General features: G+C 41.3%; 1 protein-coding gene across 1 annotated transcript in view; it reads left to right on the top strand.

Moving 5' to 3' along the window:
• Positions 1 to 25,754, top strand: part of KLHL1 (kelch like family member 1) — a 125,573-nt gene that overhangs the window by 63,065 nt on the left and 36,754 nt on the right. Inside the window, exons 5-6 of the mRNA XM_088667464.1 lie at positions 217 to 429; positions 14,899 to 15,085. Of these exons, the coding sequence (XP_088523590.1) occupies positions 217 to 429; positions 14,899 to 15,085 (400 nt within the window). The remainder of the gene's footprint in view (positions 1 to 216; positions 430 to 14,898; positions 15,086 to 25,754) is intronic.

Raw genomic sequence — 25,754 nt, 5'->3', positions numbered from 1 at the left:
TTTTTTTCCCGTTGGACTGCAGATGACAGCCTTAGTGGTTGTGTGTCCCAATGAAAAAAAATCAACCATAGGTTAGATTTTTACATATTACCTGTCCTGAACCGATTGATTTTCAGGGCTGTTGTTTGGTATTGGTAAAATGTTGTCTTAAGTTTGGTCATTGTACTGATACTCTTTTTTGTTAGTTAATTATGGAATGTTCATTTTTCCTGGTAGGAAAACATAATGGAAGTGATAAGAAATCAAGAGTTTTTATTGTTGCCAGCAGAGGAACTCCATAAGCTTCTTGCAAGTGATGATGTGAATGTTCCTGATGAAGAGACCATTTTCAATGCCTTAATGAAGTGGGTTAAGTATGACATGCAAAGGAGATGTAATGACCTGAGTATGTTACTTGCCTACATCCGATTACCACTTCTTCCACCACAGGTAAATTGTTCTTCTTCTTAATACAAGCTGTATTTTTTTAAAGGCATAATATTGTTTGCTTTCATAAATAAGAGTTTTGAAGCATGCAAATTGCTCAGCGATTTGAAGTTATGTTCTAGTCTTTTCATATTTATAAAGCATAGATGCCAAGTACCCCGTATTCCCCGGGAAACCCCCGTTTTTCCTTACCATTTCCCGGCGGTCTCCCATTCGAGCTTCTCTCCCGTAAATCTCCCTTAAATCCGCTCCTGTCAACAGCCATTTTTCTGGTGCCGGTTTGCCCATCTATGGGCACCTGAAAATTGCCACCGCTGGCGCCGGAAATAGCTTCTACGCATGCCCAGCGGCCATCTTAGAGGTGGCCACATGGCGGTGGCCATCTTGGAGGTGGCCGCATGGCCACCCCTAAGATGGCTGCCGCCATGCGGCCACCCCCAAGATGGCCATGGGGCAACTTCCGGTGCAACTTCCGCTGCTGCTGCTAATCCCGTATTTTTCTGTGGGAGACTTGGCAGGTATGTTATAAAGTATCAGCCAGTGGCTTACCAGTTTTCTTCTGTAGACCAGGGGTAGCCTGTCCTGTTTCACCACCTGAGGTCAAACAAGAATGTGCCACTGCCTGCCCACTACGACCGTTGAGTCCTTCCATTTCTGTCAATGCCCCAGCTCACACTCGGCAAGAGCCAGGACACTCCTCAAAACTTGCAATTTCTCTTCCCCCACCTGTGGATGAAGAGGCACAATAAGGAGGAAATGGGGTGTGGGGTGTGACAGGGGTGGGGAAAATGAGCAGCTGCTATAGTTGACTAATTCTTTGCATCAGGCCCTCTTGTATTTGGAGTATTAATGACAGAAGTAGTGGTCGTGGCCTTTAAGTCATTTGAAGAATGTGTTTATAGTAGTTTATTATGCAGCTCGTTGAGAATCAGAAAATTATCTTTGCTATAAGACGGCTGAGCTGTTACGACTGGTCTCCCTCTCTGCCATCATAAAAAAGTTGGCACTTAATTTTGCCTAAAATGAAATTTCAATAAGAATTTGGATGTTCTCCTAGAGCAAAATATTTGAGGAATTTTAAGGGAAGCAGAAAGTGTTTCAGGTTGATAGACAGGCATGGATTGGCTCTGCTGCACCAAGCTCCCCACACCATACATTTCCCATTCAGTAAACACCAGTGGTGTGCTGTGTTTGGAAGACAGGAGAGCAGCATTGTCCCACCTGTGCACAGGCTGATAATGTGGGTTGACCAAAGATCCATCTAATCTAGCATCCTGTTCCCCAGAGTAACCAAACATTTTCCTGTGGGAAGCCCCAAAACATGGCATGAGGACAAACCCCCTCTTTTACTATAGGTCCCCAATGACTGGTATTGAGGCATGCTGCCCCAATTGCAGAATGTCTTATTTAACTTTAATGTCTACTATCCATACATTGCCGTCATCTCCATGAATTTTCTAGTCACTTTTAAAAAAATCGTTCTGTTTGCAGCCACAGTAGTTAATTAACCATGAGATTGGTAGTTTAACTATGTGCTGCATGAATAAATACTTCCTTTTATTCACCTTTCTTGGATAACCCCTGGTTCTAGTATTTTGAGAAAGATGTCTCTATCTGTTTTACACACTTCTTTCATGTCTTTATTTAAGTCTTTTCTAAACCAGTGTTTCTCAAACAGTGGCCCTTGAGCCACTTTCAGGTGAGCTCATGGTGCCATAGTCTGCCATAGTTTTTTGGTTCGGCCAATGCTGCACCAGCCATTCCTTGCATAGAATTTCCCTCATTCACAGCTGCTGCTTATTGGGTTGACATTTCCACTGAGCTTTCCATCATGACCCCAAGATTTCTTGCCTGCCTCATCAGCATCAGCTAAAATCCACCCCCCCTTCTCTCTCCACCCCCATTAGCTCGTATGGATTTCTGCATTGTCACATCTGTTGATTTGCATTCTGTATTGAAAATATCCTGCTTGATAATTAAATGGACTTTGCATTGCTAGTCCAAGAGGATCTGACAGCTTTTGAGCTAATTTCATAGTTGTGTAAAAATTTGTAATCATCTGACATCTGATGGCATCACTATGCTCAATAACTGAGTGACAGGGAAGAACCTAAACCACCAGAAATGTCATTGTTTTTCAGAATTTCATGTACAGTTCTTCTGGAATATCTGTCCACTAAGTGCAGTTAATGTGAACTCTTTGTACCTGTCACAAATGCTATTGAGATAAAAAAAGGTACTGGCAGTTTAATTCTAAAGCTATCAAAATTCTTTGTCTTATATATACACAATTTGACCCAAATGGCCATTCATTTCATGGCCTTATCAGTGGAAATTTTGAATAACTGACATGCTGCTTTTGAAATAAATAAAAAAGAACTAGTGTAGAAGTTTATGGGTTTTTAAAAAGGAATTTGAAGTTACATCTCTTTGAATATAAAATGCCGAATTAATGTAACTGAATTAGTAACGAATCTTAAGTACTGTAGTTAATTCTAGTTAATTTCTTTAGTTTATTCTGGGGTATCAGTACATCAGAATAATATTGTGACAGGAACTTTTCTCCCTACTGACAGTCCCGTTTACTGACAGCAGGACAATTGCAGTATCCATGCAGTCATTTGCCCAGGCAGGCACATTATGTGACCCATGATAACAGCAAAATAACAAGACTGTGCAATGGTGATGGGATAAAATCAGGCCAAATATTTATTGACAGCAGCAGGCAGGGTATTTTGCCGCAATCTATGGGTCACAGCACCACTGGACAAAGGCGTCCCTTGCTTATTGAACACAGAACGAGGAATATATGCAGGATGCATAGTTCTTTTCATTGCTGTTTTTTCTTTCTTTCCATAGCCAAAATTATTCTAGAAGGCCAAGATAGGGCCTGTTTATTTATGGCTTTAGCTGCAGTAAAATTGGGAGCAGCCTTTAAAGTCCTTTTAACCAGTACCCCCATTGTAGGTAGAAGGTAATGAGTACAACGGGGATTCAACACTTGAATGCACAATCTTTCCTCTCCACTCAGTAATTTCTATCCATGGAAAGAGGAGCAGGGAGAGGACGTAATTAACAAGGATCTATAAGCTACCTGTGCAGCTAGAGGAATTTTTCTGAGCCATCAATAGTGTGGGGTATATTTAAACCTCAAGTGGAAGCCCATTCCACAAACACTAGGTACATTGCTGTGCTTTTAAGTGCAGGGTGCTTTTCTTAACTCAGATTGCCGGTGTGGGCAGCCTGATCTGGATCAGGCCCTAGAAACCACTGCTATGGTTCAGGCAGATCTTCCATTGAAGTGACGTATTCTTTTCAAAGCAAATTGCATACACAGGATACTCAGAGCCAAATCAGGAGGATATAAAGCGTTAAAGCCCCCAACCCTTATGCTAGGGTCTTGACCTGGAACAGCCCCTTCCCTGCCCTGAGTACTGGAAATTTGTCCTTAGAAGAAAAATGCCCCCTGCTGTAAATGGATCTGGCCAGTGGCTTGGGTAAAAAGTATATTTTTTCACTAACCTGTCCTGTGTTTAGCAGACTAGTGAATAAGAACTAAAGTGTTCAACCTTTCTGGTGATATGCATCGTGGGCCCAGGCATCGCAACCCTCAGTCCCCAACTCTCAACAGATTAAATGACACCCGAGACTGGCTTGGACTGAAACAGGCCACAACTTTATTGAATACAGATGAAAGAGGTTGGGCTTGGGTATAGTGTGTATAGAAATGTAAAAGGACAAGAAAATAGAACAAATAATTAATTCCAACTATTGTAAATCACAAGGGGAATTAGCTGACAGAAATGTGTACAATAATTAAGAATGTTTTAAATTTTTCGCCCACCATCTGTGAGTCCCTTTGCCATCTGAGATGTGAAAGATACCTGGAAAAGGACTTTTTCTGATGCCCCATCTTTAGAACATTATCTCCCAGGAGGCTTGCCCGACACTGATTCTGCTTTTTCTTTAGCGAAAGATACAGACTTTTTCTCTCTCTAGACTTTTTAATGTGTTGCAGTCCAGCTTCAAAAAAGATGTGAGGGTTTTTTTCTTCATTACTTTTCTTTGTTGTTTTATTGCAGAGTTTTTGGTATTGATACTTATTATTTGAATATTTTTATGAAAACTGCTTTGTGGGTTTTCTTTCTTTCTGAAAAACAGCACACAATAAAATACTCTGAACAAACACAGATAAATAAATAATTTCTGTGATAGAACAAACATCAATACAAAAACAGCATAAAACTCAAACACATGACACCACTCAGCAGATGCAGTTCATCAGCTAGTATCAGGGTAAGAAAACAGCAGCATTTTAATTGTCTTCTGCAAATCATCAGAGAGGAGTCTGACAGATGGAAGAGGGAGAGAAGAGAAGAAACTCCATAACTGAAAAGGTTCTGTCCCTTGTTGATTCACCTCACCTCGGGGAAAATGAGGTGCCTTTTGAGTCTCTCAATGATGATTTTAGTCGCAGGACAACATGCAGGATTCTGTAGTCCTCTAGGTACCTCAGTCCCAAGTTGCTCCAGAATTCATAGATCAAAATCAACACTTTGAGTTGTGCTCTGAAACAAACTGGAAGCTTGTATGATTCTATTAAGAATTGGCAAAGTGTTTTCCTTTTATCGATACCAGTTAGCAGCCCAACTGTAATAATAGTAGATTCTGAACCATTTTCAAAGGCAACCCATGTAAAACACACAGAGGAGTCCTTCCCATAAGGGCTAGTGGCTCATTGCACCAGGGCGGCGGCCTCTCAGGGGCACCCCAGCATTGGCGGGGTGCAATGAGCCACTAAGCCCTATGGCTCCACTGCCCCATTCCCTTGCCTGCCTGCCTGCGCCAGCCCCGAGTGGCCTCGTCTCTCCCGCCCGGGCTGTCACCTCCGCTGGGGTGGGCGGAGGGACCAGTGCAGCCGGTAAGTGCGCACCACCATGCAGGGAGGAGGTGACTCTCAGTTTGCAGAGAAGGGCTGGAGAGGGGGGCTGCTTCTCCCACTTGCTGGAACCTCCTTGACCAGCCCCCCTGGGGAGCCCTGCGTTGGGTGGGTGGCAGGCGAGGACCCCTCAGCCACAGCTGGCCCTGCAAGCAAGCTCCCCTCTCCGTTTTCCGCCAAGATTCTGGTTGTGGGGGATGGAAGCATCTGCTTCGAAGAGAGCAACCCCCCTCTGTTGCGTGCGCTGTATCCAGTAATTTTCAAAGGGTTTTGCAGCTAAGAGCCTCCTTCCCCCTCGTGCATCCATATAGTGAGGGAGCTGCTCTAGAGCAACCCCATTGAACCCGTTGTGACTTGAGACTCAACATGCATAGGATCTGGCTGCAAGTTTGAGGAGAGGCTTTCGGTGCAGTCAAGTGCTGGCCATTGAATTCAATGGAGGATACCTCCCAAGACGGTATGCGGAGGATTACACTGTTCTGTAACAGTGGCGGCGGGTTTCCAGCTGCGAGAGCACCAACAGCGGGCTGTAGTGAGGCAGCCCCAATGGCACCTTCTGCCCCAGGCTAAATCTTGAGAGACCTTTGCGCCACGGCGCTGTATGTGCTTAAGACGGCCCTGAAAACACATCAAGTGACTCTGCCAGTGTGCCTGCACAGCCCTGACCTCACAACTCTTATTGCCAACCATCCTAGTAACTGACAGCGACTCCAGTTTTGGGAGGGCAGCTCCATTCCACATCCCCACTGTGCCAGCTGCTCCTGAATCTAACAATAGATGCTATCAGGGCCTGTATTGACAATTTCCTTTCTGATCTGCCTTTCCTCCCAGTTGGGAATCGAGAGCAGTATAGTTAAAATACAGTTATATAGTTATATATAGTTAAAATATAGTCAATTTCAAAACATTGCATTAAATCCAATAAAAGTTCCCTACATTCAACAGAACCTAACTTGAGAGTGAAACAACATATTTCAACTGCTGTGTCCCCAGGATATTTACTTCCAAAAGTCTGGATGAACACATATGTCTTTAGCTGATGCCTAACAGTCGCCAGCAAAAGGGGCAAATGCCCTTCCCTAGGGAGGGAATGCCAAACATGAGAAAGTACTGTAAGCACTGTCCTAGACCTGCCCCCATTGACAGAACCAAAAGCAGGCCCTCCCTTGCTAATGGCAGGGCATGGGCCAGAAGATTGGGGGGGGGGGTTAATCCTGAAAATATAATACGGTACGTGATTGTGGCCTGGTTGCATCTTTCCAAGAAAGGCCAAAGCTGAAGAATCAGCCAGATATGATAAAAGGTGCTATAAACTAGAGAGGATACCTGAGCATCTATCCATAAGGTCAGATCTAATAACATGCCAAGCTACATGTTTAGGAGAAGTGCAACCCCATCTAGAAAAGGCCAAATTCCCATTCTCCAGAGAGCTATTTGACCAATGGGGAGAACCTCAATCTTAACTGGATTGACCTTCATTCATTGGACATTGATTGTGGACTTCTACAGTCACACCTTAAGACAGGCATGTCAAACCTGCGGCCCTCCAGATGTTTTGGACTACAATTCCCATCTTCCCCAACCACTGGTCCTGCTAGCTAGGGATCATGGGAGTTGTAGGCCAAAACATCTGGAGGGCCGCAGGTTTGACATGCCTGCCTTAAGAGGATGGAAAGGGTTTCAAGAGGTCTTACGTCATCCATATCCTGATAACGTTTTCCTTAAAATCTCTGGGTAGTCTTCCCCTCATAGCACTGCATTAATTCATTAATTCATTTATAGCAGGCATCCCCAAACTGCGGCCCTCCAGAGGTTTTGGCCTACAATTTCCATGATCCCTAGCTAACAGGACCAGTGGTTGGGGAAGATGGGAATTGTAGTCCAAAACAACTGGAGGGCAGAAGTTTGGGGATGTCTGATTTACAGCATATTTATTACCACCTCTATTCATGGTCAGGCCAGCGTGGAGGGAAGTTTTCCTTCGTGTAACCTACTCCCAAGCAGTGTAAGCACCAGCATTTTAATTTGAGTTTGGAAATGGATAAGAATATGTTTCTGAATCCAAGACATATGTTCCCACAATCTGTTCCTGGTGAATAGTAAAGCAACTATATTTTACACTAGCAAAAGTTTAGCCTTCAAAGACATGTAAGTACATTGCAGTAATCAAAGCTAGAGGTTAGTAGGGCATGGATAAGTAGCCAAGCTGTCTCTATCCAAAAAAGAGATGCAGCTGGTGAAGCAGACTTGCCTCATGAAAGGGTTACAGGACCTTGATAAAACCTGGACTTCCAGTGACCTTGTATGAGGAATTACAACCACATCCAGAACTGCTTGAACCAATGGTTAGATGAACCACCTTCCATCAATCCTTCCATCTTCTTTGGACTGAGAGTCAGTTTATTCATTTCCATCCAGCCCATTACCAATTCCAGACACTGTTCAGCACATTGACTGCATCATTTGGAAAACCACATATTACACATACTACTTGGAAGTCCTACTGTGCTCTGAGGCTTATTCCCTAGTAAGTATATTTAAGATCACAGCCTCAGAAATAATAGAAAATTGGGTGTCATGTGATTGAAAAGTCAGTCATCATACAGCAAATTCATGTATTTAAGCTCTTCCACAATACAGGCATTCTTTTACAAATATTCTAGTGTTTATGCAAAATAGTAATAAGGCATGACAATACAGAAATTCATTCTTCAGGTAACTTTTAGTATGTGCAAAAATAGAATTATTTTACTCTCTGGCTTCCTTCAAGTGTGACTTTTGTAATAATTTATAATATATTTTCATTCAAGGTAAAAACATAATGTGAAATAGTCAGTGGAAATGAAAACCAAAAAAACTAATCTAGATAAATTATTATTGCATTTTAAAAAGAATTTTGCTTTAAACTGAGATTACTTATGTAAAGTGTTACATTTTAAAATCTTAGCCACATAAACCCACTTAAAGCTTTCAATGGAAAAATGCCAGCTTTTAATTAAAATAGATTCAAGAAGGGATTGAGAATAATTACACTGGATTTATTTTACGGCTAGCGAACTAAATCAGGATATTGGTTAAGGTGAGACTGGATCAATTGGGATAGCAAAGGTAATTTGCATTTCTAATTCATGCTATGTCATTGTGCAAAGATTTCCTCATATGGATCCTTAAACCTCTGTAGAATGGAATCTCATGAGATGACCTGAAAAGATGAAGGGGGGGGGGGATACATTGAAAAACGTTCCTGTTAGAATAATGTGATATTTTTGAGAAAACAAAATGGATGTTTTATTTTAAATGGTATATATTCAATAGGCCATGCAGCTCCATGGGAGCACCTGGGAGTAAGCATGATGGACCTCAGTGGAGATTGCTTCTGAACTGATATGCAGAGAATTGTGCTTTTAGTATTTACTCCTTCTGGGTTGCATCCAGCAAAGTCATATTGTTAGTACATGGACTTCTGCTTGGGCAACAGAGCTTCCCCCCTTCTTCTCCCCACTGCCCCCTCAGATACCTCAACATTTAGGAGTAAATGAGCTCTACTGACATCAGTGCCAACTAAGCACAAGAATTTTCAGTACAAAACATTTCGTAAAATTACATTTCAAATTGCCTTTGTTAATGAGTCTCAGATTATGTGTTCTCATATTATTTATATAGTGATACAGTATTTTAATACCAAATATATTTTGTTATGCAGCAGCAGAATGATATCTAATCACAAAACGATCTTCCTATGCCTAGGGCACCACCCCCTGCTTGATTTTGGATGCCTTGCTTAAGTTGCTGTAGAGTAAAACATATCAATTAGAGTAGTTAAAATTATGAAAAATTATAATATAGACAGCTAAAGGACTAAAGCATATTGAAAGATTCCTCACTTATTTAAATATTATGTTGATAGTGTAATGATTTGGATAATTTTGTTCCAGAATTTGATTTTAGAATCATATAAAGGAAAATTTGAACTTGGAATAGACAAGATGTACGTTGGCTCTGAATTGAGTTGCTGTTTGTACATTAGTAATTTAACAATTATCTCCATCTTTCTTCTGCTACAAGCAACATTGACCCTGTTTAATAAAAGAATTATAAACAGTGAATAAATGAAAACTCATCTGCAATAAGTAAGAAAATGAAGTTTGCTGAGGAGCAGTAATTGGTTCTTGGATGCCACCAAGGCATTAGCAATCCATCATTCTCTTGGTTTTTGTTTTTGTTTTAATTTCTAGTCTTTTCAGAACACTGTGTATGGGCCACAGTTTTCTCCTCCTCTTCTCCTCCTTTTCTGTGCGCCAGTGCATGGGTACATTGATTAAATCACAGTGCAAGTAGAACTCCTGATTTAACTCTGCAATTGAATCAAGATATGAACTGGTGTTTGAGGGTGACCTGAATAAAAAGTACACATAAAGCAAAAACTGCTACAAACAGCACACGTGCTAACTAGAAACACAATAATGATCTTTTCTTTTAACTAAAAATATATATCCCACACGTCTTTCCCATGAGCCTCTGCCATCACCAGTGCCTCAGTGAAGAAGAAAGGGACGGAACCACACACCTTAGCACTGTTTGTAAGAACATGAGCCTTGCAGAGTCAGTCCAGTGCTGATTCAGTCCAGCTTTCTGTTCTCACAATAGCCAACCAGATGCTCATGGGAAGCCTCACCTCAGCTGTCATTCCCAGTAACTGGTATCCAGAAGCATACTGCCTCCAACAGTGGAAGTAGAAGAACATAGACAACATAGTAATTGATATCCACCATGACTGTGTCCAGTTCTCTTTTGAAGCCATTCAAGTCAGTGGCCAGCACTCCTTCTTGTGCAAGCATTTTGGCCTCTGTCTGTCTCAAGAGACAATGGAAGCGTATGCCACCAGGGGTAAAGTCAAGTCACTGGAGAATTACAGAGCCTTCTGCAACTATAGAGAGCTATATGGGAGAGACATGTTTTATTGCAGCTGGGGCATGTGAAGGTGCCTGGTTTCGCTGGTGCAGATGCACCCTTGTATTTCTTCTCTCTAGTCTCCTTCCAGCAGTCATTCCTCCTCTGGTCATTGCTGTGGATACACGACCTCACTGTCTCTCTCAAGAGTTTCAGTGGTTTTTGCTCAATGTGATTGAATCAATGTCAGTTGCTGCTTTGGAAGAATTGAGGGTGGCTGGTTGGAGTTAGTTAGTTAGAAATGTGAAAACATGATAGTGGGTAAAAAGCCAGTATTTTCATCCAACTTCATTCTTTTGTGTATGTGTACTCTGGGAGCACTGTTGGCATTAAATCAAACACTCTTTAGTTGTTTGTAGTAAGTTTTGAACATTTTGTATTAGAAAGGACGAGAGCAGAAGATGTCTGCAAGGCTTACCTTTTGTGAACATGCCTAAGCTGGGTTTTTGTCAGAATGTTGATATGGATTGGAATAACAAATAACTACTTAGAAGGTGTTGCAGAGCTTTTACAAAAGCAATGATTTCCCCCCAGATAATAAGATGCCGTATTAACCTCAAAAGAATATAACCAGTCAACTAGCTGATCAGACTGAAGTGTTGCAAGAAAAAAAAAGGTCAAGCAAGTGTTTTTGCAGTGGCTGGAAATTGGCAGGTTGCAAGAGAATTTTTACCGAAAGGCATCAGGAAAATGACTGACTAACTCAATGGGTTTATAATCAATCTACCTTGTCTTATCTAAAGAGGTTTAGAAGATATTGAGTTAGATATCTGTTAGAAGAGATTATCAAATTCCTGCAATGTAGAACTCAGTGAACTGCAAAGAATAGGGTTTAAAAGTTCTAGTCAGTTAGGAGCCCATTGTTAGGAACTGGCATTTCTGAGAAGCCCTCATTCTTATTTTCTTAAAAATGCACCTTGTTCTGAATAAATCTGAGGTTGTAACCCACTGTACAGTGGCTATTCTTTTCAGTTGTGTTACTGATGCAAAATATCAAAATGGTTAAATGATTTCTACCCCAACATATAAATCGAAACTTTTCATATCAAGATCTAACAAACTTTTAAAAGTGTTAATCTAAAAATTGTTAATATAATCATGTGATTTCTGACCAGATACATCTAGGATTGCCCTGTAAACAAGACATTGTCCAGTGCCGAACTAAACGCTCATTAAGAGATGAAACCTAGGTCAGTACACTCAATAATTAGGCCAATCACATGGAGAATAAAACTTCAGATAAATTAACCTCATTTGACATGTACGTAAAACCTACATGTTAAGAAACAGCTTTAAATACATTTTTAAGTGGAGCGTTCTACCATGCCTCAATCCTATCTAAAACCAAGTCTATTTTGATTTGATTTTTAAAATACAGGTAATTTACCAAATATAGGGCCAGACTTTGAAAAGCAGTCCAGATTTGCTATCTGCATCCATAGGTGCAAATTGAGCTACTGCTTCAGAATTTTTCAGAATACACAATTCTGAACCCCAATAAAGTTTTTTGGGGGAGAAATGCTTGCCATGGTGGGTGAGGCTTCCTTTCCATCAATCTCCCCGCCTCCCCTTCAGTGGGCTTTTTTTTTTTTAAAAAAAAGCACTTTAAATGTGTATCTGTCTTCACCCTTTACTATTTAATGAATTTACAGTCTATCCACGCTATCTTGTTTTAAGCTAAACAAATTGTGATATTCAACTAAGTTTAATCTGAGTGAACCTATTGAAATTAATGCCCCCAATTTATTCATATTCATTAATTTAAATAGATCTATGCTTAGCAAAAATTAGTTGAATACAACCCATACATAGGATTGTGTTGAATACCAGATTATCTCATGAAAAGATCTTTATCTTTCAACATCTCTTCTGCTTATCTTTCCTTGAGTGTTTTGTTTTTAACATTTTGTCCATATTTTCCTGCCATTAGCTTATAATAGTCATGCCTCCTCTGTTGATAAACAAGTTGATTTGCATTGGTTATGCACAGCAACGAAGAATTTCATTGCCCTTGAATCATTCAACATCTGCAACAACTGCTTTCTCAGTGCAGAAGAATTCAGTGTGAACATGTTGCAATAAATTGATGCATTTTGTTTCTTGGTTTAAAAACTGGATTCTCATGCTTTTGTTTCAATGACTTTCATCCCATTTAATGATCAAGCATAGGATTTGGTGAAATGTTTACAATGGTGCCACATTGAGAATGGATGAAGGCATCCATGGAATTCCTGTCTGCACAATGTGATCATTCTCAATATTTTGTCCAAGCCCAAAAAGAATGATGATGATTCTTCTTCTTTAATAGAATATCTAATTCTATTAAAGTAATTCTAGCACTCAGTAAACTCTTCTGTTTGCATTTGCTATGTACAAAATGACCAAATGCTTGGTAACGGTAAAACAACACATTATATGAAATGTGTGGCTGTTAACACTTTTGGAGATCTGCATGTTTCTTCTTTTCCACCTTTAAACTCTAGTCTAGATTAACCCATGTCCTCCTGAAATTGTGTTGCTATGCTTTCCTATGCCACATAATTGGCTGCTGGTGACAGGGAATGCTGTCAAACACACAACATTGTGATGTCAGGACATGTGAGTTGTGTCTTAGACAGAGAGAGAGAAAGGGGGGAATACACTGTTCTTTCCGTTGATTGAAAAATTTTCAGATAGATGCAGATACATTCTTGTATTACTTATTTCTGAGCAAGCTATTTACTCAACTCCCCCGAGGATACATAGCGTGGAAGGGAAGTTTATGACAGAGCTAGGGCAGCAGCTAATTAAATTTTAGTTATTCCATGTAACACTTTGGGAAGATGAAATGTACAGGGGCAGGAGCCCAGTATTTGTTTTGCTGGCTTCTTGAACCAACATTACAGGTTAATTTACTGTGTAGGACATGTTTCTAGCATCAGCCATATTTTCTGAATTTATCTAAGGCAGATAGTAAAACAAGTTATCAATTTTGACTGTTTTCTGAGAAAATGTGTATGCTTTTGTTATTGTGGCTCTTATTTTTAAAGTTAATACAAGGATTGACATTTGCTCCAAGGCTGCCTTTCTGGATATATCAGAATGAAATAAATTTCATTTGGTAGCATTTGGTAGCATTGTGACCCAGTAGAGAGTGTTCCCCTTTGGCACATAATGGTCTAAAACAAACCATGAGTTATCTGCCACAGATAACAAGCGTGCTGGTGCACACTGCTCTGAGGCCGGTGCATTCTCTCCCTATGCCTTGCCAGGATGAAGTGTTAGTTTAATTCGGTACTACATGTCAACCATGGTTTGTTTTCCCCAAACATACTACAAGTGCTGGTTTCCACATAATCCGAAGATAGTGTTGTAGTTTGTTTCCTTCCAGCATGGCACGGGGGGGGGGGGCGCAAATGCAACTGAACAGCATAAACCATGGTTTATGGTTTATCATAATGACAATCACACTTTACATTGTGGGTGCACTTTGTGGGATCGCGCGTGGTGCTACAGTTCCCAGAGAGCTTACTGGCAAACGGGCTGGCTTGCCTTTCAGTTTTAATTTTTGGAGGTTCACACCCAGCCTCAGTAATCAAGTTTCTTGCTGGGAGGTGGGGCCAGCCCCATTTATAAATAAGGGGTGAAGCCAACAATAGCCAGGCAGTCTGCTCTGGATATTTACCTTCCCTACCCTCCCTTTGTTTAATGTTTCTTGTTTGCAGGTTAACCTTTTCTTCCTGTTTAGTGGGTGCTGCTACGGTCTGACTGGTTGCTGTTGAAGGACTGGGAAGAAATTTTCCTGCATTGGCAGGTTTTGTCTTCCCTGTAGCAATTCGTCACAGCTTTGGCGGTTATGGCCTTGGGTGGAATCCTTAATCTCTTCTTCCATATGTGTGTGTGTGTGTGAAGTGGTGACTCACCCCCCTGTGGCGGCGATTCCAGAATCCCCCTCTTAAAGGGATTATATATATGGGTGTCACTGGCCATACACTGAAAGGTCGTCAGTGAACTACCCTGTGTGCGGGGATATGGGCTTGGCTGCCTGCTACACTTATGTCTCGCAGAGACCCCCATATCCCATTTACCCTGATGAGCCCCAGTTCCCCCCGGCTGGGGGGCTGGGAGGGATACACGCCCAAGGCCTAAGCCAAGGTCTTCCTGCATTTGGAAGTTTAATAAAGTTGTGGCCTAATTTTAATTCCATATAATGTTGTCAGAGTCTTTTTCCTTTCTTGTGATCCCTGGGGGCTGGGGCTGTCGCCGCCTGGTCACACAATGTGTAAACCAGGTTAGTATGTTTGACATGAATTTGATACCTGGAAGTTCAAGTCTCTGCTTAGTCCTTAATTCAGTGTCTGAACTTTTATTTTCACTGTATACCCCATACACACCATACAGAGCCTGTGTGACTCGGTGAACAGAGCATGTTGAAGATAGACTGGGGAAATACATATTCAAACCCTGCTTAGCCTTGACGTTCATAGTGCATCCCCCAGCCCAAGTCCTATTCATGTCACTGAAGCTTGTGCAAGCAGAACTCTCCGGGTTGGGCTATAAGGAATGGGATGTCATTACTAAATCACAACTCATATAATTCACAGATTTTAGCTGACCTAGAAAACCACGCACTTTTTAAAGATGACCTGGAATGTCAGAAGCTGATTCTGGAAGCCATGAAATATCATCTCTTGCCAGAAAGACGGACTCTTATGCAAAGCCCAAGAACTAAACCAAGAAAATCCACAGTTGGGACCCTGTATGCAGTTGGAGGAATGGACAACAACAAAGGTACTAATTAACAGTTATTGATTTGATAAAGACGGTTGGCAGAATAGTCCCCATCCCCCATCTCTCCCTAGGAGTGTCTGGAATCCTTCGTGCAGAAAAAAATCTACAATGTAAATTGTATTGTGGGCTAAACGGTAAAATCTCTTTTAATCTCAATAAATAATTGAGTAGTTTAATAGAAAGGGGAGAATACTGATTGCTCTTCCATCAGGTGTTTCAATCTGCTTCATTGTTCTAGAAGAAGAAACACCAAGGGATTTAGCTGGGTCGCAAGACACACTGTGATTGAAATGGTGGGAAGGAGAAAGAAATCCTGGATGCAAAGCCCTAGGTTATCTCAGCTCTCAATGAATCATTGTCTGGAGGTGAACACAGGGAAAAGAAAACTTTAAAATAACCCAAGCAGGAAATTCAACTATAAAAAAATCAGACAGTATAGTAATGGGAAGAGATAAAAGTTGATTTACTGAAACATTAATTTCAAACATCCTATTCCTTAATCTTACGATTAAATCTAAAACTATCAAACAAATGAGATTTTGATAAACACATAAACTGGATGTCCTGTGGGTATAGGACGAGTTACAAAAAATATACTTCCCCCTTAGTATTTGTACAGGTGGACAAATATTCATAGGTCTGTGGCATCAAACACAAAGCATTCCTTCTTAATTGTCAAGACATATGTGGGCAACGTCCAATGATGTCTGTCCGCTTGCTCAGTGGGACTAATGGTTTCTCTTCTCCCCATTTAGCCCTCAAATATGTTCTGGAGGCTCCTTCAAATCCCAACCTTTATCTTTAATCAGGTTTCCTTTATCCATAAGTGTGCACAAAGGAAGTAGAATTTCGTTCCTGTTAACTTCATGACAATGGCATTCAGGAAGAGAAAAGACAGATCGCAAAAGTTACTCACTATTAGGTACTACTGAAAGAGCCACATAAGAATGGTTGAGATGACAACGGTGCATGATGTGTCAAGGTCTTAAGGTTGCTAGTAAGCAGTAGCAAAACCTCAGACTTATTAAGGGAACAGCCTGGGCATGTATGCATTGCTAGAAATTTGTCATGCCTGTGATCTTAAGAATAAAAGAAAGGAAGTGGCCTTGTACCAAGTCATACTCTGGGTCCATCTCCTTCAGCATTGTTGGCCATAGTAGTGGTTCTCTTGGGTTTCAGGCAGGACTTCTGCCCTAGCCACCGGGGATTAAACTTGGGACCCCAAAGGTAGATTCAAACTTCATGGAGTCCTTCTTGGCTGAGCCAGCCTAAGCAAAGGTAAAACAATGTTTTGAGTCACACCACACTTTTACTGGCTTACCTGGCTCAGGGATGCCAGGTCACATGACTGAGTTGTATGTTTTTAGGATCCAGTCTGAGACCCTCCTCTCTGGCCCCACCCCTGCCATGCCTCCAAGACACCCACTTTTTCAAGACTTAATCTGGTTTAGAGTCTGCTCAGCTAGCAGGGTGACAGCTTAGTTGGGACGGGGGAGATCGTGTCCTCCTTAAAAGAGGGCATGTGTTGCAGTGAGACCTGGAGACCAACCTCCTGTGTTGTGGGTGGGTAAGATAGGTCAGCCACTACACCTGATTGGTAGGTCCCTTGATGTTGGGTTCAATCTGGCCAATGGGGCACAGTCCAAACAGATTGACGGACCTATATATACCTATGCACGTGACCCAGAGCTTCCTCTTTCAGTGCGTGCATTCGGAATACGCACCCACCTTTCCCTACTTTTAGGGCTTTTGTGCTTGACCTTGCTATGCCCTCATGTGTCATCTGTCATTGGGACAGGTGCATGGCAGGAATTTTCCCCACTTGGCTGATTGGCTGTTGCCATTTGGGTTTCGCCTGCCGCGTAGCAAATCGTCACAACTTGTAAGGTTGTGGATAGGCACTGGTTCAGGTGATAGGGAAGGGAGAACGCTCTTGCCATCCCTATGTGAAGGGTAGTCTGTTAAAGGAATCCAGGGACTCATATGGTTTGGTCAACCCCAGAGAGGGGGTTGTGCCTATGCCTGAGTCCAGGGGGACATCTGGGTGGCAGACATAGTCTGTTCCTGGCTTTCTGCTGATCAAGCTAAAAGTTGAGGAGCATGTTGCACATGGATGTTTTAATTACGTATGGGAGTGTTCCATAAACTTTCATTTTGCCATTAATTATAGAAGATTTCAAGGTCTATCTTACCTTCTATCTTATCAAATATCAACCCTGTTCTCTATAACAGATAAAACATTGAGCAAACGTTGAACAAACTACCAAACATTGAATGGTTGTCACCCAGAGAACTCAGTAGTAGTGTAACTCAGAAATACAATAAATGTAAGAACTGGGTGGCACACTCCTTGTTCTGATAGGTGTGATGTTAGAGACACTGCTTTAATAGACAGAGCAGCTTGTGGATTTTAGCTCTCCAATTGCTCTCTAGAGTGAACCATTTTATACAGAACATGAAAGAGAACCTAATTAGCTCTTTATAACTTCATATAATAGCCACTTTTTTGCTATGAAAGTTTATCACAGCAAGCCATTCTTTATGCTAGTTTATAGTTCTAAAGAAAAGCTAATTAATTTAACCACTTGCACATGTGGCCACTCCACTGGCGGTCTCAGTGTGGTCCAACATCAAAAAACGCTCTACACCAGGTCAAGAAGGTTATGGATTCACCAGATGGAGTATTGATGCTCGAGGGATAAGTGGAAAAACAACAAAAAGCAGAGAGAAATCTAGGATGATAAGCATAAAGAATGTAAGTTGGAGAGGGACTTCCCACTGTCAGCAGGTGGTTTTAAGTGGGAGAACAGGATGTCTTTCTAGAGTAAAGCAATGGAGGTTTGATCCCTTGTCATCCATTTTGACTGCATAATGCAACCATTTGAATTCCACAGAATGTGGTTTATCCTCTTCACATGGAAGAGAGAAAGAAACGGAATGGGGAACTTCTTCCTTCAGCCCCCTGATGAGATAATAATCATGATGGAAAACTAACATTTTGCTATTATTTGAAAATAATTTTGCTCTCTGAAATCAGTCTGTGTGGATACTTCCTCTGCATTTTTGCAAATGGAAATGTGAATTTCAAAATATTAATCTTGCAAAAGGCATGTTGATCTCTTGAGTGAATCTTTATGTAGTGGCGTGGGTTTCAGGTGTTGTTCTCTGGTTGAGCAAGTAAGGCTACGTTCTTAAACCCACTTCCTTGAGAATAAGCCCCAATGAACTCAGTGAGACTGTTTCTGAGTATACAGGTTTTGCTGTAAACCAGGCACGTCCAACAGGTAGAATGTGATCTACCGGTAGATCACTGGACATCTGTGGTAGATCACTGGTAGATCACTGTCTCACCCCAAAGAAACTCAACTTTGGCTCCCCTAAGAAAAGCTCAACATTATTGCCCTGCATCCCCCTCAAAAATGGGGCTTTCCTCCTCCCTAAAAACTCAAGAAAAGCTCAATATCTTTGACCTGAACCCCACAAAAGGGGGTAGATCACTGCCAGCCTTTAACTCCATGAGTAGATCACAGTCTCTTGAGAGTTGGCCACCCCTGCTGTAAACGTACAGTTTTTTCCATATATTTATTTATTTAAAACATTTGCCCCCCAACCTTCAGTTCATGTCCCAAGGATGCTGGTGATAATGCTTGTTGTGCAATCCCAAATGACAGTTTGAAAGTGAAAATCCTATGTTTATGCTCATATTTCATGAAAAATGATATATTTCTGTTAATGCACCATGAGTTTTGCTAAAAATTCATAAGTTACAAATTTGAGTGGAAACCTCTGCAGCTGGATAAACTACCTATCCACAATCCGTGTGTGTGTGCGCACACGTGCGCGTGCGCGTGCACGTAGATATTCATGGATATTCAGGTGACATAGCAAGCCAAAAATTCAGTGAAATAAGGCACCACCTGGATATAGATACTGTATAGATGCTACATATTTTTAAAATTAATTTATTTCAGTGGTTTTTATGAGACAAGAAGAGGGGCTGCAGTCAGAAGAATCACTGTGAGAGCATGCTTGCCTAACCTAGCCCAGTTTCGGGGGGGGGGGGTTGTCTGCAATGCAAGCAAGTATACTGCCCCCATTTGCTTGTCCTGCTTTCTGAGCCGGTTTAAACAATGCTTACAACAGGTTTGGAATTTCTACAGAACATGCAACCCCTGGTTCTAATGGCGTAGAACCAGGAACAGATTCTGTTACTATTAAAAATAATTTCCATCACATTAACTCATACTGGGGGGGAAAAAAGATTTTCTCACACCCTCTTTGGTACTGATCCACTCTGATGTCTCACTATAAGCTGTGCACTCAGCAAGGCTGGTGCTTTACAATGTAGAACTCACTTCAATGGTCAAATGTTCCTTAAGCCAAACAATAACAAACATACTAATGATGGAATACTTAAAGGTTAAGATTACTGGAAATGCATGCTAGGGTTTATTAAACACCATTTTCCATTTTAAAATGCAAATCAGCATGTTCTTCAGGAGTTTGGCGAACCCAAACAGGAAAAGGAAGTTCATTTTTTCAGCTCTACTTTTGCATTCTAGGGTGCAGTGTTGGGGTGCAGAGATTGGATTCTGAAATGCCTTCAGGGTGAATCTCTTTACAGTTACTGTTGCATTGTACCACCTGAAACTATCAAGAAGAACAAGAAATTGAAGTCTACAGCCATAGGCTCTGTAAATCATTTTTTTCTTCTTGAAGCTCTTTCTGCTGATTCTGCTCCTGCTGAAGTTGCTGCTGACATATACCTTTGACCATTTTGTTCAAGATTTAGAGATGTTGCTTTGAGTAGGTGCAAACTGATGACCTTGGCCTAGTGATCTGCAACAGTATGTGTTGAAATAAAAAGATATCTATTGAGGTGGAACGAATGTGATTGAACTGGGTTATTGACACAGATATCAAGGAGAATTTATTCAGAGGAAGGAAAGAACCTAGGCAGCAGAAAAAAAGGGAAGATTGCTGCTTTCTCTTTCTGCTTGCTTGTTAAGGCAGATTTCAGAGGATATGTCAAAGTTATGCAAATAATGGTTTAATTGTACTTTTTAGTTGAAAATGGACACAACAATTTTCTGATGTGTACATTGACTAGACTGAAATACTGCATGTGGTTCATTCTAGAATGGTATTTTTTTAAAAAAAAAATCCCCAAACTCTGGAGTACTAGCTTTCCTTTTGGAATCAGCAAGTGGTAGACTGCAACATATACAGTATATATTTTTTTGGTAATGCCTGTCAATTTTTGGGTGAACTATATATAATTTTAGACCACCCTTGGGGAACGAGGAATACAAGGGCAAAATTGGGATTTGTGAAACCCCACTGATGAACTTCACTCGTCCAGGGGTGGACAGTCTGTTGTCAAGGCACAATTTGCATTCCCATGGTCCCAGAAAGAAATGTGTGTTTTTCGTGGGGGGCAGGCTGAACCCCTATTATAGTGAGCACTAGAATGTCATGTTGTTTAATGCTTTGTTTTCTGTGCCAAATATTTAATTTATAGTGCAAACCAATCGATTCCTCAAAAACATTCTTCCTCTGGGCACTTTATAATTTATTATAATTTCGTTTGGTGCAGCTTACCTGATAGTTGTGAGGGGGGCATGTAGGTTGCATGTGTCTCCCCCCCCCCCTGGAGCATTTCCTCAGTGTTCAGCACCCTCTCCAGGACCATATGTTTCCTGACCTGAAAAGCCCTGTGTGAGAAGTTATTTTGCTCAACCTCTTAACCACTTTGAAAGTAAGGAATGCACATTAAAAACCCTGCATCTCGCCCATGAGAATTGTGCTGGACATTTCTCTCCCCTTTCATAACTTCTTCAAATGCCATTTCATTCATTGTAAACTGAAGAAGAATTTTTGGCACAGTACTCATGAAAACACACTAGCTATGCAAAACTCACAAAACTACAATTAACAGTTGTTTGGTAATTTTTAAAGGCAAAAAAATAGCACTGTACACTTAGCACAGACTGAGATACTTTCAACCATTTGAAAATGCATGCCGTGTTAATCTACTTTGCAATAGCAAAAAACAGCTCTGCAAGTGTTTGTACTTAGTTATTTCTAATTAGTGAATTAATTCATTTATATCAGTTTCAGTTTTGAATTAAGGACTGTGGGAAAAAACCCACCTTAAGATAATTGAATGCAGAAATTAGTTCATATTTCTTGTAGCTGAGCAAATTAGAATGGAATTTAATATATCCAGTTGGGCATCCACACTATTATTGTTCTGTTACACTGGGATTCAAATTACATCTCTTTTTTTATTAAAAACTTTAGCTTTGACAAAGTTTATTTTCATTTGTATCATTGCAGTTTATTTGCTAAAGAACATTTATTCATTCATATATGTGTGTGTGTGTGTGTGTATATATATATATATTGAAGAATAACTTTTTCATCATACTATGAGGAGATAGATTAGAAACATTTAATTGCAAACTATAATGAATGCAGCTTTCTCTGCAGGGGCAATTAGTGGTTGCAAAGGAGGCATGACTTGGATGTGCAAGTGTGAAAACAAAGCAGAAAAGGGAGTTAAGTTGATGCTAGTAATCTTTCCTTTAGAGTATTTTAAATTCAGCTCATTTAGACATCCTCTCCACAAAAATATGGAATGCATTATTTTATTTTCTACCGATTGAGGCTGTGACTAGACTCAGAGCTCTGCTTGTATTACATTTAAATTGTGGGAAGTGAAGCAACATAGCTTATTTCTGCACAAGTTGGAGGAGCTATGGCAGGATAGAAAGTAGATAAAGAAGAATCATTTGATTTTAGTATCAAACAAAAGTCCAAATCAGACAAACAAATATGGTGAAAAGAAAGATACAGCCCCCAAGAACCAACCCCACTTGACCAACAGGGAGGATTCTGTTACCGCAGAAGAGCACACCCTATTAAATCGATTTTGGTCATTGCAGTCTCCAGCCCAAATCGAAATTCTGGATAGACTGGATACACTTAGAAGCAGACTGGTTAAAAAGGCTGATCATACCGAGACACTTGAGGGTCCTCATTTGTGGCCAATGTCCCCCAAGTGTCTAGTGGGTAAGAGGACAGTGGGAGGCTCGTTTTAATGCATAAACCCGGATCTCCAATCGCAGCCCCCTCTGGTGTATGAAAAGGCAGGACCAAACCAGGTTGTGATATCCCCAAATGCTTGGATCAGTTGCCTCAAGCTGTCCCCAAATGAAATAGCCACACACCCCAACTTCAAACCCCACCCCCAAGATGTCAAGAGCAGAAGAAAACCAATCCTATACTAAGCAGATCTCCACTGATAGAGCAAACGAGAGTGGTTGTTTTTTTTAGACACAATAGGGATGCTGGACAGAGTGGAAATGTTGAATGTACATTACGGAGGAACAGGGAACTAAAGCTGCTGTCCTGGAATATTGCAGGCTGGCATGCAAAGAAAAACAACCAACAACTAATGTCATACTTCAAGCAATTTGATATCATTTTTCTTCAGGAAACTTGGCATAGCCAGTCCATTCTGCTTAGCGGCTATAGCAGCCACACCCTACCTGCCACCCCATCCCTAATGGAGGCCTTGTCAGTTTTATCTCCACGGAGCTAGAACATTCTATAAAAGCCTTACCAAGGTGTAACTCCCTAGCAATGGCAGTCTTACTCAACCTCAAGAGAGAAGCTTTGTTGCTGGTAAATGTATATCTGCCCCCCTGCCAAAAAAATCTGTAACTAAGGCCAACTGGGCAGAGTTAGAGGCCTTTTTAGAGCCTCTTGAATCCACATATCCTAGTATCCCCAATCATCAGCAGCAGAGATTTTAACGCCTGAATGGGAACAGAGGATAACAACCTATATAGACAATATAATCAGTTCCAGGATCACGACAGCGTCCCAGACATAGGCGTCACACGTCTCTCCAAAGATAGAAGATGTAACTTCTCTGGCCTTTGCCTAGCCCAGGCTGCAAAGAGGAGGGAATTGTTGATTTGAAACAGCAACATAGAGGGGGACCGCCCAGGCGAGTACATCCACTTTTTAAAGGGGGTGGTGGAAGTGTTATAGATTATATTCTAATCTCAAGATTTGCCCACAGTTTTGTTTCAAAGTTTCAAGTGGATCATAATACCGAGAGTGACCATCTCCCATTGACTGTAGCGCTCGAAGGCCCGCCTCTTAACAAGCCCATGGCCAATCTATATTATACCCCACTCTTAATTTGGGTATACCCGCACCCAGAAGGATCAAATGGACCCCCATACTCAACGCAGAGCTTACCCACCTCCTTCACTCAGAGGACATGCAGACTATTTACCCTGCCATTGTGTCAACTAACTCCGTGGACAAGCCCTTGGACCTGTTTAAGAAAATATCAGAGACGCTGAAAACACATCTAACAACAGAGATACTTAACATCGCCACAAAGAGGGCAAAGGATTTAGCTAGCTGGTTTCACGCGGAGTGCAGACAAACAAGGAAACATCTGAGACTAATCTATCGTACCCTCTTTATTCACTGCATACGTCTTACTAAGACGGAATTACAAACAATTATTAAAGGGGGGGGGGACAAAAAGCTGAGAGAACCGCCTGGCAGAGCTTGGTTAAGGCCTCAAATGAGAAAGATACAACTTGTTTTTGGCACACCATTTTGGGACTGCTGGACCAGGAGTGTAATGGATTCATTTGTGCTGTTGAACCCCCCAGTGGAAGAATATTTTCAATCCTTGTTCCACGATGAGGAAGTTCAGTACAAGTCAAGCGTACATATAGAGGATTTACCACAACAACCATCAGTTTCTGTAGAGGAGGTCGTGGATTTAATTGCACAACTTAAAATCAACAAAGCCCCTGGCATAGATTGTATTCCACCAGAACTTTTGAAGGACAACATCGGCTGGCGGGCCCCCTTACTGGCGTCAATATTCTCCTATGTGGATTTAACAGGCTTATTTCCTGACTGTTGGGCTGAGGTGATAATTATTCCAATTTACAAGAAGGGCCCCATGTCAGACCCAGTGAACTATAGACCCATCAGCCTTCTACCCATACCCAGCAAATTATATGCTAAACATCTCTATATCAAATTAACCAGCTGGATGGATTCTGAGGCTATATTGGCGGAGGAGCAAGCTGGATTCAGACAAGGCAGATCGACCACAGATCATTGTTTTCTTTTAGCACACCTCATTGACAAATATGCCAATAAAACTTGTGGGGTATTATATGCTGCCTTCATTGATTTGAAGGCCACTTTTGACTCAATTTCACAAGTAAGACTCTGGGCCAAATTGAACACATCTAGTATAGACAAAAGGCTATTATTTCTGATCAATGGTTTATATAAAGATACCAAGCTGTATGTAAGATCTGCCGTTAATGGGCAATTCATTGGCCCAATTCCAGTCACTAAAAGGGTTAAGCAAGGCTGCATTCTAGCCCCAGCCTTATTTAACCTATATATCAATGACATGATTAAATGTCTAACATGGAATTTCATGCCCCCAATTTCACTGCAAAACCAATCTCAGCGCTCCTATAGGTAGACGACGCAGTTCTCCTATCACGAACAAAAATAGGCCTGAAAAGGTTGCTAGGAGAATTTTCAGCATACTGCAGGAGAGATCAGTTGGTGGTTAACTACCAGAAAACTAAAGTTACGGTTTTCGCAAGGAAACACAGACCACATAGCTGGAGAATGGATAATCAGCCAATTGAACAGGTTAAAGCCTTTAAATATCTGGGCATTGTCTTTCAGTCAACAGGGTCATGGGTCACACACCAACAATGTGCCAGAGAAAAAGCATCTCAAAGCACCAAGATATTGTCCCGCTTTTTTTTATACAAAGGGTGGCAAGTAAACCCCAGCAGCCATAGACGTTTTTCAAGCAAAACCCTTGGCACAGTTACTATATGGGCCCCAAATCTGGATGGGGACGCATTGTAGTTTACTTGAAATGGTCCAATCCAATTTTTTAAGACAAATCTTTGCCATCCTGCCATGTGTACCAAATGCAGCACTACGTCTCGAGGCCAGTCTCCCATCCGTGGAAACACAGATCTGGTAAAGAACTCTTAGTTATTGGCTCCGTCTAAACTTAAATCCATTTGGGCTACTGCCCTGAGTAATACGGGATGCCCATAAAACCCCAATGGAGAATCGACTCTGCCCCTGTGGAGAGATGGTAACACTTGGAGACAGTGTCACATGTTCTTCTGGCCTGCTCCCTTTACAAAGACCTGAGGAATGAGATTATTACCCCACTCCTACTTACCAGTCCAGGTCGTTCACCAGTGGCCACATTGTTTTTCCTTTTATCTGACCAGAATATCCAGACAACAAAGAAAGTTCCCAGATTCATTGAGAGGGTAATGAGACTAAGGGCCACAATCTGAATATAAAGATAATAGAGAAGGCCGTCGGACTCTTCGAGAGGGCAAGGAGATCGAGGGCCACTATTCGAACGATTATTCTGCCTATTTAGGGTTCCTGTCTGGTTTTATTTGTGTATTTGTATGTCTGCTTCTATGCTTTGATGCTATGGCCTGTCGGTTATGCGAATAAAGTTTGATTTGATTTATGGTGAAACAGGGTTTTCAAATTTGGTGTAAATTCTGTCATCAAATCCCTAACTATCAGTAAAAAATCATATGAACAGACTGCCAAGTTATTG

This window comes from Zootoca vivipara, chromosome 4 (assembly GCF_965207765.1).
Source record: "Zootoca vivipara chromosome 4, rZooViv2.hap1.1, whole genome shotgun sequence".
Lineage (NCBI taxonomy): Eukaryota > Metazoa > Chordata > Lepidosauria > Squamata > Lacertidae > Zootoca > Zootoca vivipara.
This window is presented reverse-complemented; position numbering and strand designations above follow the sequence as displayed.